The sequence below is a fragment of the Phyllostomus discolor genome, chromosome 2 (genome assembly GCF_004126475.2).
Source record: "Phyllostomus discolor isolate MPI-MPIP mPhyDis1 chromosome 2, mPhyDis1.pri.v3, whole genome shotgun sequence".
Classification (NCBI taxonomy): domain Eukaryota; kingdom Metazoa; phylum Chordata; class Mammalia; order Chiroptera; family Phyllostomidae; genus Phyllostomus; species Phyllostomus discolor.
The window spans coordinates 59,959,254-59,976,701 of record NC_040904.2 but is presented as its reverse complement, the minus strand read 5'-3'; the positions used below and the strand labels follow the sequence as shown (position 1 = coordinate 59,976,701).

General features: G+C 35.3%; 1 protein-coding gene across 3 annotated transcripts in view; it reads right to left on the bottom strand.

The window, feature by feature from the left end:
* Window positions 1-17,448, bottom strand: part of RNF13 (ring finger protein 13) — a 124,131-nt gene that overhangs the window by 66,271 nt on the left and 40,412 nt on the right. For all 3 annotated transcript variants that reach the window (XM_028504448.2, XM_028504446.2, XM_028504447.2), the window contains exons 3-4: window positions 15,689-15,769; window positions 5,816-5,941 (exon numbers count right to left, since the gene is read on the bottom strand). Coding sequence is in view for 2 of the 3 variants with exons in the window: in XM_028504446.2 (XP_028360247.1) it covers window positions 5,816-5,941; window positions 15,689-15,769 (207 nt within the window). In the remaining variant the exon portion in view is untranslated. The remainder of the gene's footprint in view (window positions 1-5,815; window positions 5,942-15,688; window positions 15,770-17,448) is intronic.

Genomic DNA, 17,448 nt, shown 5'->3' with positions numbered 1-17,448 from the left:
ACTGGGAATTTCCAAGTGTGCCAGGGACTCCTACTGCACTTAAAAATAACTGATGGAGCAATTACAATAAGAATTGTGATGCTCAGCGCCACCCAGTGACAGATCTCTGATTATGTGCCTCCTTTGCTGCCTATTCATTTTGGTGTTCTGAGGCACTGTAAAAAAAAGCTCTACTGCACAGCAGCTGAAGTAAGAAAAGACATACCTATGAGTTTTCTAGGCTAGGATCAAAGAGAGAGGGAAAGACAATAAATATTATGGAACAAAAAGAAAAGAATCTACATAAAGAAACAAGAAATGCACTGTATTGCTGGGGTTTGTTCTGGCCTTAGCAAAAAATCTTTCCCATCACAAGCTTTTTCAAACACAAGACAGAATGAGCAGCTTAATAAGCAATCACTTCATAGTACACTTGACATCACTTTACTAAAACATCTGAAATTACTGTAAAAATATTATAAGTAGGCAACTCCTTCATAAAAATCAGATATTAATACTAGTTTAATATGACCTATATATTAATAAAATCTAAAAGGTGAAGAATTTACCTAATAAAGTTTTTAATTTGGTCTGCTTGAAGTACTTAACAACTCTAACACTATTAAGTAACAGGTCTCTCTTAAGAGCAGGGTAGCAAGTACTCATATTCATTTTACTATAATTTAAATTGTACATACATACATTATAAATGCTTTTTTGTGTATGCTATATTTCAAAACACAATAAGATTTTTAAAGAAAAAAAAAAACACCATAATACAGATACTGGGTGGTTTCAGAGCCTGGCCTCTTCTGACTGTCTTGGCTATAAACACTGGGTTTGGGCAGTTCTACCAACCTGAGACAACTGCAAAGATTAAATCCCACTCCAACACCATTCTTTCCTCACATTATTTTAGTATCACTAGAGGCTGTGTGGAGAACAGCTACTCCACTAAAGACAGTACTGGGCTAAAATGACACTTCATTAACAGAAGTTCAACGATATACACTATCTTTCCCTCTTCCTTTCAGTCCCATTTTCCTCCTTAATTAGACAATCATCATTTACAGTGCATCTAAGTAATCTGAATATCTTCATTTTGAAGCAAAAGAACGTGTAGGGAAGAGGTATGTAAATAAAGTTACCAAAATAACACTGCTTCGTTGGGTTAGGGTAAAATACATGCAATTAACTAATTCTCCAGTTTTTTTCTTTCATTTAATATTACATTTCTGATTTTAAAGTATGTTTTTGCTTTATTAAAGTTTTAATATTGAATAAATTTGTGTCTAAAAAAACCTAATTATTAAAATGCAGTTATGTTTATCAATTAAGGAGTGGGAGAAAAAACAAATGAGTAAACTAACTAGTAGCAAAAAGTTGTTTGAATCATAATGTGGGTTGAACTGTTTCCATCCACCAAGTATCTTTGAACACATTCTTTTAGTAGAATCTTTTAAACATAATTCTCAAGTAGATTAATAACAAGTGCTATCTATACATTACTTTGTAGGATTATAGAGAAGACAGAAAAATCAAGTGACAACATTAAGTGACTTTCAGATAATTTGCAGGGGTTATTTTCTGCTCCAGGTCATATCTACTTACTTAGTACTACTGAAATAAAAGTGCCTTTTTGAAATACCATATAATGTATTAACTAGGAGGCCTGAAAAATGACAATGAAAGGCAATCCTAGAGAGGAAAACTGGAGGACTATTTTATAATATATCAAAATTTTGCAGAAAATATTTTTATATTTATTATTATGACCTTACAATGTAGATCCCAATAATCTTTTAAAAGTTTACTGTAATTTTAAAAAATTCTCATAAATATGTAGACCTACCGAAAAGTATTTGTGGGACAAATACATACCTAAATTTAAAAATACCCAAGAGCATTAAGCGAAGTGCACATGAAGCCAATAGAAGGTTCCAATAATATTATTTATTCTTTAACCTGGTTAAATTTAATTGTAAGCCCTTAGGGTTTTCTTAATTAGTTCATTCAGAAAATATTTATTAATCATCTACCAAGTACCATACAGCATACTAGGCACCAGAACTAGAGAATCTAAAACATTACCTCTTTCTTGAAAGAGACTGACACAGGATTAAATAAGTACTATATAAAAGAAGGGATTTGTTCTTCCTTGGAGAAAAATCAGAAAAGGTTTCAGACAGGAGATGATACTTCATCTTACACCTAGAAGTCCAATTTCCCAGACAGACAAGCAGAGAAAAGATGTTACAGATGAAAAACATGGTCAAAACCAAGAGACGGGGAGAGACTACTCAGCATGTATGGAAACTTGTAAATAATTTTTTTTATTTTGAATTTGAAAGATTTTATTTATTTATTTTTATTGAGAGGGAAAAGGAGGAAGAAAGAGAGGGAGGGAAGCATCGATGTGTGAGATACATCAACTGGTTGCCTCTTGCACGCCCCCAACTGGGGACCTGGCCCACAACCCAGGCACGTCCCCTGACCGGGAATAGAACCAGTGACCTTTTGGTTTGCAGGCCAGCACTCAATCCACTGAGCCACACCAGCCAGGGCCTTCTAAATTTTTGAAGGTTAAGGTTGAAGGGACAGGCGAAGCACAAATGTGATTTGCAAGAGTCAAAAGTCAGGTAAAATAGGGGTTTGTACCACAACCAAGTGTTGTAAACATCACATTCCAACTGAAATGAGTATGAACATATTCCTTATCATCTACCATCCAAATGCAACTACATCCATGCCAAAAAAAAAAAAAAAGGCCAAGAAAATAATCTGTCTTTTCAGCCTCTTGATAATGGCCTATATGGTTTTGCAGCCACATTTTTCAAAAGTAATTATTAGAGCATAGATGATAATAAAATTCAGAAGTACATGCACTGCACCAATTGTTTACCAAGCTTCCTTAGAGTTCAGTTAAAAATAAATTGACTATTTGAAGAAATCATTGACTTTGCATTAAAATCATATGATTAAAATAACCTGGACTATAATGACAATGGACAGATTTGTGATAATTTTATTTGGTTATAGACACCAAAATTTGTGCAGTTTTGAAAAGTTCTATTTTATGTGGTTATTTTAATGTTCTTGAAATAACCAGAGTGTTTTATGAACATTTTTAAATGGTATATTTCCCATGGAAATGCTAATATAAGTCCTTGGAGAACTCTCTGTCTCAGAATGCTAAAAAGTTGTTTTCCTAATTAAAATATTTAATATAGCCTTAATTTATTTGCTAAAGAGCCAGCCAAGTCTTTTTTAACTTCAAATACTCACCCCAAACTAACATTTCCAAATAATCTTGTAACAGTAAAGAACAGCATTTTTCAAAGATAAACAAAATAACATTGTTTTGCTTTTCCTCTAAAGAGCTTTATTTTTCAGAGGATACAGTTTTTCTCAGTGTAAGTAAAAGTGATTGTTTTCAGAATAACAGCTGGCATGTGATCAATGTTCTTACTGGCCTTCTGGACATTCCACATATCCAAATACTGTTTCTAAATACTTGTTTTGCTGTTTGTCTTGAGGACAAGATAAATTAAAAAGCTGAGATGCACTTCTCCCAACAGCCGACAAAACAAGTTTTTTTAAAGTGCTCTATTTTAGAATGTTACCAACAAAGTAATTTCCTGCCCTCCAAAAATTGTTCCTCCATCTTATTTGCCTATCTCTGTTATCTCTAAATCACAAAACACTGATAAGTTTTTAATCTGCCATTTCCATTATTTTAGCAGGTAAAAAGCAGATAAAGAGCTACACAGACAAGAAAAAAATTAAAGGAGTTCATCATCACCAAAGCATTATTATATGAAATATTAGAGGGACTTATTTTAAGAATAAGATCAAAACTAGAAACAATAAAATGTCAATAAACACATACCTATCAACAACTGGATCTAAAAAACAAATTAAGCAAACAAGAACAGAGACAGAATCGTGGATATAGAGAGCATTTTGAGGCTTGCCAGATGGGAGGGAGTGTGGGGTAAATGGGTGAAGAGGGTGTTTCTTAATCCCTGGGGATTAAGAAGTACAAATTCGTAGTTATAGGAACAGCTATGGGGAGGTACAGTACAGTAAAGAAAAGAGAGTAGTCAAACAACTTATACAAATGACCCATGGGCATGGACAATGGTGTAGGGATTGCCTAAGGTAGTGGGGGATGCTGAGTGAAGGAGGACAAAAGGAGAAAACTGGGACAATTGTAATAGCATAATCAATAAAATAGAATTAAAATTAAAGAAAAAATAAAATTTAAAAATAAAGTTATTCTGGTTTTTATTTACCAAAAACTGAACTGAGGCAAAAACTATAATAGCATAGCCCTGGCCGGTGGTGACTCAGTTGGTTGGAGTGTCCAACCAAAAACCAAAAGGTTGCAGGTTCAATTCCCAGTCAGGGCATATAACTATGCTGCAAATTCAATCCCTGGTCAGGGCATGTAGAGGATACAACTGATTGATGTTCCTCTCTCTCTCTTTCTCCCTTTTCCTCTCTCTCTAGAATCAATAAACATATCCTTGGGTGATGATTAAAAAAATCACATAACATAATAGTGTAATAAACCTTGGAATCAGCATTTAGTTTAATTTTTTAGAGGCAAGGAATTAATGAAGTATCAAATAACACTTCATTTTTGTTAGAACAATCTCTATGAAAGCTTAGTTTTGGATCAAATCTTAAAATGGTTTAAATTCAAACTACTATGAACATAAGATTTCTGGAGAGCAGGAAATCTACTACATTTGACTTCAAGCTCTAATTTATTTCTTATTTAAAAGCAATTGAGAGTTTAGGTTTGTAACTAATACAAAATAGTAACGATATCTATTATTTATAAAGTGTTCTACATTTTCAAATCCCTCTACAGTTATTTCTATTCCTTTAGTAAGTTTGTTTTGGAGGTGTTATTTCTTTTAGGAAATGAAAGGAGCAGAGACAAAATTCAGGCATAGTCCAAAAACAGATTTGTAAAAACAGTATTAAAAGTGTCCAAAAACAAACACATGCCTTTATAGTAGCGCTGATGATAGTAGGGAAGTCCTACAGCAAGCTTTATTTTACTATCTAAAGCACCAGCTTAACCACACTTAGGAGACAAATTTTATACAGGTAACAGGATCAGCTTATTACAACAGAGAAACCCCAATGTCAACATAGATACAGATACAGTAGAAGGCTGAAGACATAAAACTAAAGGTTAGCATTTTCATTCCTACATTAGATCAAACAAGATTCCACTATTCCACTACAGTTCAAAGATACCCAACAACCACCTGGAAATTCTTAGTCAATAGTAATTATTTAACACCCTGGGTGGCATAGCTCAGTGGATTGGGTGCTGGCTGCGAACCAAAGCATCACAGGTTCGATTCCCAGTCAGGGCACATGCCTGGGTTGCAGGCCACGGTCCCCAGCAACCACACATTGATGTTTCTCTCTCTCTCTTTCTCCCTCCCTTCCCTCTCTAAAAATAAATAAATAAAACCTTTTAAAAAATCTTTTTAAAAAAGTAATTATTTATACACTAGGCAATTTGCTTGTTGTCAGTCATACTAAAACTGTGAATCATGAAACCAATGGGGTCTTCTTTCTCTTTGCACTGGTTGCTAAAGGCTTAAATACAATTTTACAGCAAATGAATAAGACTTAGGTAAACCTATTCCTGTATTTTTTGCCTTCACCATCTCATTTTCCTATGTCCTCACTTCTTTCATTTTTTAATCTGAATGAATTGTGTAAATTTTTAAAATCCATTCTGAAACAAGAAAGTATTTAAGATACTAACTAAACAAACAGTAACAAAAAAATTAAAAAGCAACATTACCTTTACATCAAAATTACAATCAAGTCTTCTAATTAACACGATGAAAGTTCCAGATGAATTGTCTTTTAGTGGTGGAGGCACTATGGGTTCACAGGCATTCTCTGGTTTTGAGTTAATCAAAAAACCCTGAAAAAGAATTGGTAGTGAGATTTTTCAGTTTCAAACCTCAAAAAATTCATTCAACTGGCTTCTATCAACAACTTTTGAATCTGTTTTACGTGTTTTGCACTATGTTAGATGAGTTATCTGGCAACACCACAGTTTTCACTCTCCAGCTGCTCACAATCCCAGAACTTCTAAGTAGTCATTGGTTTCATAAGCATTTAGGTTTTTTAAGTAAGTTCTCTTTTTGCTATTAAAAGTTCTTTTAAAAATCACACATTAGCCTATTACCCTAAGACAACCACTATTATTAGCGTGTTGGCGTATTTTCCAGCAATGAACTGACATTTCTAGACCAAGTAAATACTTACTTAAAATTAATTTTTTGTAGTTGCAAGTATTCACTTATTTTTATTTAAAATTAACTTTTACATTTATTCTATATTATGAAACAATGAAAATACACAGAATTTCTATAAATGTGTTGTATAGAAATACTATCCTCAGTTAATAAAGGTATATGTGGAAAGATGGTACCTACTACATTGTTTTAATAGCAAAAACTTGAAACCATGCACATCAATAAGGCAGCCGTTAATATAATTTATTAACGTTAATATAATTTATTCATATAAGAGAAACTATAACATATTCATACAAGAGAAAAATAATGAAGCCATTAAAAAATAAGGTGAATCTATATACAGTAAATGGAAAAGATGGCTATAATTACTAATTTAAAAAGAAACTAGCAAATTGCTTTCCCAAAACTACATGATAGTTTGACATCAGAAAATGTATTAATGTAAAATGTTATATTAACAAATGGTATTTGTTAACACAAAATGTTATATTAATAGATGTAATTTATTAATATTAAATGTTATATTAATAGATTAAAACAGAAAAACCAAATGACTATCTCTAAAGATGTAAAACAGTGAATAAACGCATCAAGATGATTAAATTCATTAAATCCATTTACAAACAGAAAGGAAGCAGGTAAAAGAAGTAAGGCACACGGTGCCTTAGCCACAGTCTGCACGGTTTATTGGTCACATCAAGCATCTATCCCACAGGATTTGGCAATTTCTCCTGCCTGAAGTTTCATTGCTTAGCTTGTGATAGGGAATGCTTTTACACATGTTTCAGGAATAAAGTTTAACATACCTTAATTTATTCATAGAATAGTTCCCCCTCTTGATTTCATAAAGCATTTGTTTTTACTAGGACTGTGGTTATCATTCCCACAATGGATATTTACTTGGCTCATGTTAAATTTATACCCTGCTGCTTTTTCTGCACCTTCATGTACACACAAACACTTTTTGCTTTAATGCCAAATCACATAGCACAGTTCTTTTCAAGACACTTATAACAGCAATTAAACTGAACCTGGGCAGTACTATTAAGGCATATAACTCAAGTGAAGACAGTAAGAGCAGCTAAGGCCAAATTTCCCATGTCCTGGATGACAGCACCATTGTGACTGCAACCTGGTGGACATCGATTGAAAAACACATCCCAATTTCAGAGATGTTAAAACACAGGGTAATAAAATGTATCTTAGAGTCAGTAAATTTATGTTACAGACAGACCATACAAGTGGAACTTTTAAAAGATTTTTGCTTTTAATCACTTCTATATTGTTGAATGTGTTATGACAAGCATGTATTATTTTTTTCTTAAAATATATAAAAATACACATAGGCTAGAAGTACAAAAACATTATTAGCATTAATGAAAAACTGAATTCTTTAAAAAGGTCTTAAATTAAACATTATTTTTCTTATTGATTATGCAAAAAAAAAATAACTTGCTAAAACAGATTACTAATTCCTATTCTTCCATCGGGTGTCAGTCACTTAAAATTACATGAAAATTTACTTTCATCTACAAAGTCTATGAAGAGGAGTAACATGCTTTGCAAATTAATTTGGCAGAAGTTCCTTAAATAGGAGTGGCCAAGAAGGTGCTGCCTTCAGTGAGTTCCACAGGCCTAGCATCACCCTCCAGGCTCAGGGTGTCAAACTCATTTTCACTGGGGGGCCACAGCAGCCTCGCAGTTGCCTTCAAAGGGCCAAATGTAATTTTAGGACTGTATAAATGTAACTACTCCTTAACTAAGGACAAGGAGTTTGGCACTGCCACTGGGTAGAAACAAGGTGCCAGGCCAGATAAAACAAGGTAGAGGGCCAGATTCCACCGTGGGCCTTGTGTTTGCCACCTGTGCTCTAGGGCCAAACCCTTCTTATTCCACGATCAAGATCTTGTTATAAAGGAGAACTTAATGCCAGTACTATGTAGGAAGCTCAAGAAAACTACCAATGCCTGGGGGGCTCAAGCTGGATGACCACCTTTCTTCTCTTTGTTCTTGTAATTCTCTGATGATTAAACAAGGTTCTGCACAAAAATAGTGCCGTACACTAATACCTCAAATTATCATCAAATGCATAATGTGGTAAGCTTACAATATGTTAATATGTTGATTCTTTTAAAAGCTTTAATGACGTTATATAAGGCAAAGTGCACAAAATTGAATTCTGCAGCTTGATAGGTTTCCACAAACTGACTGCCCCTGCGTCAGGACATAGAATATTAACAGTGCTGCAGAGATTCTCTTCGCCCTCCGTGCCACTCATTACACCCCAACCCAGTACCCAGCGTCACTGCATGCACTTTTAAGGGCTTAGATTAGTGTTGGCCTACTTTGACACAGCATACACAGAACCCTAAAAGCGTATAGTAAACGCTTTTAGATATTTTTCTCTTAGTACTGTATTTGTCAGATTCAACTCTACTGTTAAGAAACCACACTGTTGAGATATACATAGTAGATTTTTCATTTTCATTTCTATATAGTATTACATTGTGTGGATGTGCCAAAATTTATTCTATAGTTTAATATATTTTATTGATTATGCTATTACAGTTGTCCCATTTTTTTATTTATTATTAAAATTTATTCTATAGCTGATGAGCATTTGGGTAATTTCTAGGTAGGGCTATCACAAATAGTGCTGTTATAAACATCTAGTGCAAGTCTTTTCATGAACACATGTATGCATCCATGAAGTATGCACAGTAAAGCAGGATCATAGGGCATTAAGCTTTATTAAATACCATAAAGCAGTTTTCCAAAGTGGTTTGGGTTACCACTTTTTAACTGAAATAATCTAAACATAAATCATACAAATATAATTTTGCCTTAGTGCTTCAGAAAGTATTAGGAATTGCAACATTTCAGGGTAAAATAAACATTATGGAAAAATTAGTTTTGTTGATAAATTACACTGGTTAATAAAGTCATAAAAAGCTAGAATGCTCAATAAAGTGGTTTTGTTCAAAATATTGTTTCAGGTTGAAAAGAGCCTTCACTTTCCTTCCCTTCAGATTTCACTGAATGTCAAACTATAAAATGAGTAAAATTAAGAAGAGTACATGCAGCAATAATTCAACAAAAGTGCTAAATACAAGGCAGCAGACCATTTTTGCCTTCATTAGAGTATAAAAGGAAAAGCAGGAAGAAGTGATAAGTTGTTTTCTTAGTGAATACCTTAAGTTATGAATTAATAACTGCAGCAACATCAAGCAGTTAACATTTGTTGAGCCATGGTACTCAGTATGGTGTGTCAAGTACTATGCCCTTTAACTGTTCTAATTCAGTTCATCTTTGCAACCCTATGAGGTAGCTACTATTATCATCACTCTTGTAAAGATGAAGAATCTAAGTCTCAAAAAAAGTAATCTGCCCACGGTTACATATAGCAGGTACGCAATTCCAGAAGTCTAACTCTAGATCCTATGCTTTCAACCATTATGCTATATTGCCTCCACAAGACAGACAAGACGAAAAACAAAAAACAAAAAAACACCACTGGGTGAAGTACAAAATAGACAAAGAGGGGAGTGAACATTTATAAAAATGAATAAGCAAAAATGACAGTCTAAAAGGTAATTAAGATCGATTTCACAATTTGATACAAATATTTCAAATGATGAATATGTCAACCTTTCTACCACAATTTTTACATTCAAACCTTGACCAAAAAGAGTTCTACTTATCAATTAGATTTTATTAGCTAACATTTTCCTAATGTGAGACAGATGATTTTATTTATATCAATAATTTTCTATAATGTTAAAAATATTCACTGCCCTTTTCCCTAATTCTTTATTAAATCATTCTTCCAAAATCTACCAATAACTTTCATATGGAGGACACATTTAATTCCTTTTTTACAAATAGTTGGGGATTAGTCTCCTCTTAGGCAGCAAAACATCCTTTAACTGTAATTCATATCATAGTAAGCTCCTTTAACACTATGCTCTGAATACACTGGGTCACATTTCATGAGGACTCTGGTTAAGTACTAGAATGGATTAGACTGAGTCTACCCAGCTAATATCTGTAAAGAACTAACAGATCCAATAAGATAAGAGGAAACAAAGTATAAGCAACATGCAGCACAACTGCACAGGATAGAGCAAATTATTCTAACTATAGCTAGCGGTAACAGAAAAAGTGTTGCTTGTGTTGGTTCTTAAACTTTAGTGTATTTCAGGTGGGTGCCAAAAACTGACTGTACTACTATACATGATCTGACTGATATAACAACAAATAGGAATTATAGCTCTTTTTTTTTAAGTTGAAGATCTAATGTGGCTTTATTCTACAATTCATGAATCAGGCAGCGCCCCATCTAGTAAATAGTGGGTTGGCCAAAAAGTTTGTTTGGCTTTTTCCCCAAGATGGCTCTAGAAGTACTTAGTTGTCTTTAATTTCATTCGAAAGTATTTTGTTAGACTGTACTGTCACAGCTGTCATATCAGCATGCATTTAAAAAAAAGCTTATCAAAATTGGTGAATTTCTGTGTAGCCATTTTAATATTGAAGTTGGAAGAAAATATGCAACATTTTTGGCATATTATGCTTTATTATTTCAAGAAAGGTAACAATGCAACTGAAACTCAAAAAAAAAAAGACTTGTAAAGTATATGGAGAAGGTGCTCTGGAGCTGATTGAACGTGTCAAAAGTGGTTTGCAAGATTTTGTGCTGGAGATTTCTTGCTAAACGATGCTCCACAGTTGGGTAGACCAGTTGAGAAGTTAATAGAGATCAAATTGAGATACTGATTGAGAACAATCAATGTTATACCACACGGGAGATAGTCAACATACTCAAAATATCCAAATCAAAAAAGTTATGGGTGACAATGACAAATGTGTCTTTTATTTTATAAAGAAAACCATACATATGGACTTCTTGGGCAACACCATAGAAAGGTGCTCTAAACTACCACTCTTTAACCTGTTTTAGACACTTAACCCTTTCTATTCAAGCACTATACATCCAAATTAGGTTTTTGGCAAATATAGCACAGTTGTTTCAACAAATTTTTAACATGTTGCAACTAAGCTATATTTCTACTTTCCAGTACCTATCTTCTAAGACTCAAGGGTAAAACATTAGTATATTAACCATTCCAAGCTTCATGCATCTCCAAATTTGATAGCCATGTCTTCCATGTCTTTCTTGCATGTCATTGAGGAATGCACTTAATAAGAATGCACTTAATAATGTGAGTGCTATATACTTATTAAAAGTTAAGCCCTCCCTGGCTGGCATAGCTCAGTGGATTGAGAATGGACTGCGAACCAAAGTGTCGCAGGTTCGATTCCCAGTCAGGGTACATGCCTGGGTTGCAGGCCATGACCCCCAGCAACTGCACATGTTTCTCTCTCTTTCTCTATCTCCCTCCCTTCCCTCTCTAAAAATAAATAAATAAAATCTTTTAAAAAAAGTTAAGCCCTTAACTGTATTAAAAAGTTTTCAAAAAACTTCTTCACAAATTAAGTATTACATCTGTAACATTATTCAGAGCAGTAACTGAGTACCTTTCACCTCAGAATTACATCTCTCCTTGTATATACTGTTAGAATTCTCCCCAATAATTTTTTGTTATATATTTTTATCAATCAATTAAATTTTAGATTTTGATAAAATCTGAATAAAAAATGTCATACGAGATGTTTCTGGTCAAGATGAGGAAGTAGGTAAACACTGTGTTTGCCTCTTCCCATGACCATGTCAAAATTACAACTAAATTATAGAACAATCAACCTGGAGAACCACCTAAAGACTAGCTGGACAAAACTCCCCTAACTAAGGATATAAAGAGGCCACGTGGAGACTGACAGGACAGGCAGAGGTGTGAAACAGGCTGGTCCCACACCCACATGCAACAGTTGAGAACTGGCGTTTCTCAGCTGCAGAGGTCCCATGAGAGGAGTGACAGGTCCCAGTCCCACAATGAACTCCCCAGCGCAGGGTTCCAGTGCCAGGAAGAGGAGTTCCCAGAACATCTGGCTAGGTAAATCAGCAGGGACTCCATCCAGATGAGACCAAAGGCTGCTGAAAACCCAGGCATCCTTTTAACAGGCCCATGCACAATCTCACTCACACTCACTATAAGCTCCAGAGAAGGGACAGCAGCTTGAAAGGCACCAGAAACATACTGGGGAGAAACTAGATTATGAGGTTTCAGGGTGAGGGCCTGGAGGGACAGAAAATGTTATTCCTGTATTAAGCCCTGCCCTGACTTGGCCTGCAGACACAGGTGCTGCAGACTTTCTTAAAAACTCTCTAGGTCCACAGATCCCAGGCAGGCTACAACTGGCCTCAGTGTGTGTGTGCCTTTTGCTGAAAGGACCCAGGCCCAGCACTGACGCCAAATCTGAATATTCATTAACCTGGGAACACCACTAACCCCAAGCTGGTGACTCCCTGAGACCTGCCTCACCCAAAGCTCTTTCACAGGCTGTTCCTCACAGGTACAGGCCTCATTTGTGCTGCAGACCATTCTAAAAACTCTCAAAGGTCTGAAAGGTCTGGAAAGGTGCCTCACAGCCACATTATGCCCTGTACCTCTTGCTGAGTGGCCTCAGGCCCAGTTGCAGTTTTGGCCTTCCTCAGTTTGCCCTGTTGCCTCTCCCACATGCCTCCCAGCACAGCACAGGCAGCCACCAGCTGTGGATCACTTTGTAGCTCCTGCCAGTGGCCCAGGGCCAAGCATAGGCAGTGGCTGACCTTGGCCTGCACAGAAGTCCCACCCAAGAGGCCCCAAAACCAACATACCAGGTGGCTGCCTTCAGACCACAACAGAACACCACCCAATTAGCTCTGTGAACAACATACCCCAAGGGCTGTCTCAGTAGGCACCAGAGCCTCACTGGAGCAAATCCTACTCCATGGGGTTAGCCCCTGTACAGCAGCTGGTACACTGTGGTCATAGCCAATCCTTCCAGCCAGCCAGCCTGAGGATCAACCCCACCCACAGACTTGCCAACAGCAATCAACCACAACAGGAGGGCACACACAACCCACACAAGGGACACTCTTGGAGCACCAGGCTGAGCCACTGGGTTCCACAAGACACCTACCACATAAGGTCACCTGCCAAGACTGGGAGAAGTATAAGATTTACCTAATACAGTGAAACAAACACCAAGAAGCAGCCAAAATGAGGAGACAAAGAAACAAGTCCCAAATGAAAGAACAGAAAAAAATCTCCAGAAAAAGAACTAAACCAAAGAGAGGCATGCAATCTACCAGATATGGAATGTAAAAACACTGCTTATAAGGATGTTCAATGAACTAGGGGAGAAATATACATGTATTTTGCCATGTATAATGCATGCCCATTATTATACCCATGGTATGCAACAATATACCCATGTATAATGCACATCCTTATTTTCCCTCCAAAATTTGGGCAAAAAAGTGCACATTATACATGGCAAAGTACAGTAGATAAAAAGTCACTATAGGTTTGAACTTTTTTTTATGCTCACCCAAGGACATTTTTTTTTTCAATGCTTTTGGAGAGAAAAGGACAGAGAAAAACATCCATGCAAGAGAGAAGCATCCATCGTTTGCCTCCTGTATGTGCCCAAACAGAGAATCAGTGCCCGCACCAGGGATATCTGTGTCCAACAGGGGTTGCATGCAGCCAGACGGGGAGTTGCACGCACCCACACCCGGACCAGGGATCCAATGGGAATCAAACTGCAACCTTTTAGTTATAGGACAACACTCCAACCAAGCAAGCCACACCAACCAGGGCAGTCTGAACATTTCTGACATTGACACCAGCTTCCTTCATAGCTTATTTCACTAAAGTGTATGGCTAGTAACTACAGTCTACAGTCCATCAGCCAGAAGAATCCAGGTGTTAGATTTGGGGAAACAGAATGGCAAAGGACAAGTGTGAACTTTATGAGTTTATAAACTTATGAATTAAAAGCAGTACATATTCAGAAAAAAAGGATCTGTAGGTCTGTAATATTGTTTAACACCCTAATATTCAACTCTAAAGAAAAGAGTGGGATTGATATGTGCAGGTAAACAAAGGGGTGAAGGCTTTTCCTTTTCCCTCTGTATACTTCTCTTCTGTTTAAATACCTTTACAATGAGAAATAGTCATACAATGCTGGAAATTTCAAAAAAATCATTCAAACCATGCTTGCTTCAGCAGCACATGTACTAAAAGTAATTTAAAATCTTTTAAAAAATTAAAAACTAACATGCCTCTCCCAAAGGTGCCTGTCAACCTAACTGAGAATAGTTTTACAGTACTTAAGAAATTTTTTAAAAGTTAGAACAAGCTGAAATCATTCTGTGGCATATATATACACAATTTTATGTATACTAAGTTATGTAACATAAAAACTTCATATTACCTTGGAATAGATAATATGAGTAATACTTTCTAACCATGAACCTAGATGTAGAAAGAAAAAATAGCATTTTCTAAGTACAAAAACAAAGACGGTCAATTGCATTAGATATTTTTTTTATCAATTAACAAAAAATGGGTAATGTCTAGTACTGAAAAGGGCATGGGAAAAAGAACAGCTTCAAATACTAAATTTGGAAGGGCCACTTGGAATCCCAACAAAATTTTAAACACGTGTTCCATAAACAAAGCTCTACACTTAGAAAAGTATCTTATGCAAATAAACAGACAACTACAAAAGAATAAAGCCATTCATTGTAGCACTGTTTGTAACAGCAAAAACTGGACAATCTAAATATTCACTATGAAAAATTAAAGCAATCAGTTTTTAAAAATCTATAGTGTTTTATGATAATGTAAAAATATGCTGCTCTGGCTGATGTGGCTCAGTGGATTGAGCACCGAACAGTGAACTGGCACATGCCTAGGTTACAGGCCAAGTTCCGACTGGAGGAGTGTGAGGGGCAACCGATCAATGGTTCTCTCCCTTTCTCCCTCACTTCCTCTCTCTCTAAAGAATAATAAATAAAATCTTTTTTAAAAGCCCAAAAACTGAAAACACAGTCATTGCAATAAAAACATGAAAAGATTTTCTAGATATACAATTAAGTGAAAAAGGCAGTGAAAAACCTGTTAGTGTTAAATACAGGTTCATTATCTATATAACCATGTATTCAATACAGAAATATACACACACACATCTACAAACATACACACGGCACACAGCCTAGAAAACAGGTCTAAAATACTGCATACCAAAATATTAACAGTGGCTAGTTCAGAGTAATACAATCATAGGTGATTTTCACTTTCTTCTTCATACCTTTTAAATAGTCTAAACCCTGTACAAATGAATATGTATGAGTTTTATGATAAGAAATAGTAACAAATGTTTTCATCCTTTAAACAAAGAGCAATCAAATGACCTTATTAAATACCTCGTGCTTTTATCATATATCACAATTTTCTTACCTTTAAACCTTCAGCTGGAAGTCTATAACCAAATCTTGCTGGAAGGTCATCAAATGTCTGAGACACATTTTCAAAATTATACTAAATGTAAAATTAAACACAATTAAGTTACAACCGATTCACACATGGCATTAAAAACAAAAAGTTTATTAAATTATTTGAGTTTTCAATTCCACAATTCTGATTATCTCCATTTATCACAGGGAAAATAACTTTGCAAATGCATATCAAAATATCAAGAAATACCTATAATTTACTACATACACAGCTGCTTAAATTGGATCCTATTTCATAAAATAATTATACAACAGCAATAATTCTATGACATTAAACCACCTACTGTTTTCTGAGTTTTTCACACAGACAATACCCAGCAAGAAATTTTCTAAACAGATTATTTCCCAGCAAGAATTCCATTTTATTTTCTCTATATTGTAAAGGTCTGACATAAGAGATTTACAGGATTTCTGGTTGTAGCTATGAAAAATGCTTTTTCCCCAGAGAAAGAAGGAGCATCAAATCATACCTTTAAAGTATTATCATTTTTTATATAATTTGAACATTTTTATCTAGGGCTAAACAATGAAAGGACTAAACTCAGTGAAGTACATACATATAGAGAGCTGAAGGTATTCCAACTCTCTGAGCAACTTTCCCCTTTGTTATGGATTTAGATTCCTATGTTATAATATTTATCAATCCTCTACAAAAACAGAACAAAACAAAACCAAATAAGGGTTTGTGTGCTTTTGGAAGATAATAGTAAATGATAATTGTGAAGTGAGATTGATGTATTAAGAATGTTCAATCTGTTATATCTCTAATTAGAGAAATAAGAAATATAGATGAAACTAAGCAAAGATAATAAACAAGTAACTTTTGAAACATAGACAAAACTGGTATAGTATATTAGAAGTTAAGATAGTTGCCATAATGGCAAAAAAAAACAGAAAAAATTGAACACATTGGTTTTGAATAGAGATAAAAAGGACGGAACAAAGCAAGAGTGTTATGTATAGAGAGCAAAGGATGAAAGGATGAAGTAAACCTTAAATATTCACAAAGCATGGATTAGACCGCACACACCGATTGATGGCTACATCATCCCTAAATTAAACACCTACTGGTGATTACCATTCGAGCCTCTTGTGTCATCCGCAAGCAACATGCAGATAGATAAATAGCTCTTCGGGTTAAAAGCAAGTAACAGTGGTGTTCATTTGTAAATATCTTGTATCTCTCCAACAGAGCAAACAAAGGTTGGATCCAGACACCTTCCATGTGTCAAGTCCCCATGCTAACCCTCAACTCAGATCCTGGTAACCACACTGTCACCAGAGAAAGCTGAAGCAGCATAAAGGGACTGGACAAACTGAAACAATAACACAGGATTCACATAGTGTGGTTCTTGCATTCCACTCATACCCTATCCTAACTGTCTCAGTATATTCATCTGTTACCTATACTTCTCACTGTATATTTGTAACTAACTCAATAAACTGATTTAAGCATCTGGATTTGGTCACTGAAGCTAGCCATTGTGTTACCTCTAGAATAACCATCCTGGCATTATACTTAGAGGCCAGCAATGCTTCTGGGTAATCTCCTGCTGTAACACTAATTCATATTTGCAGAGTGCTCTATGATTACTAAGTGCTTTAGATTGACAAAGTGCTATTGTATCATCACCATCTAATCTCTTAATTAGAAGATCTGTCTTTAATTGATTTCATTCAATTTTGATCAGCTTTGTGTTGAAC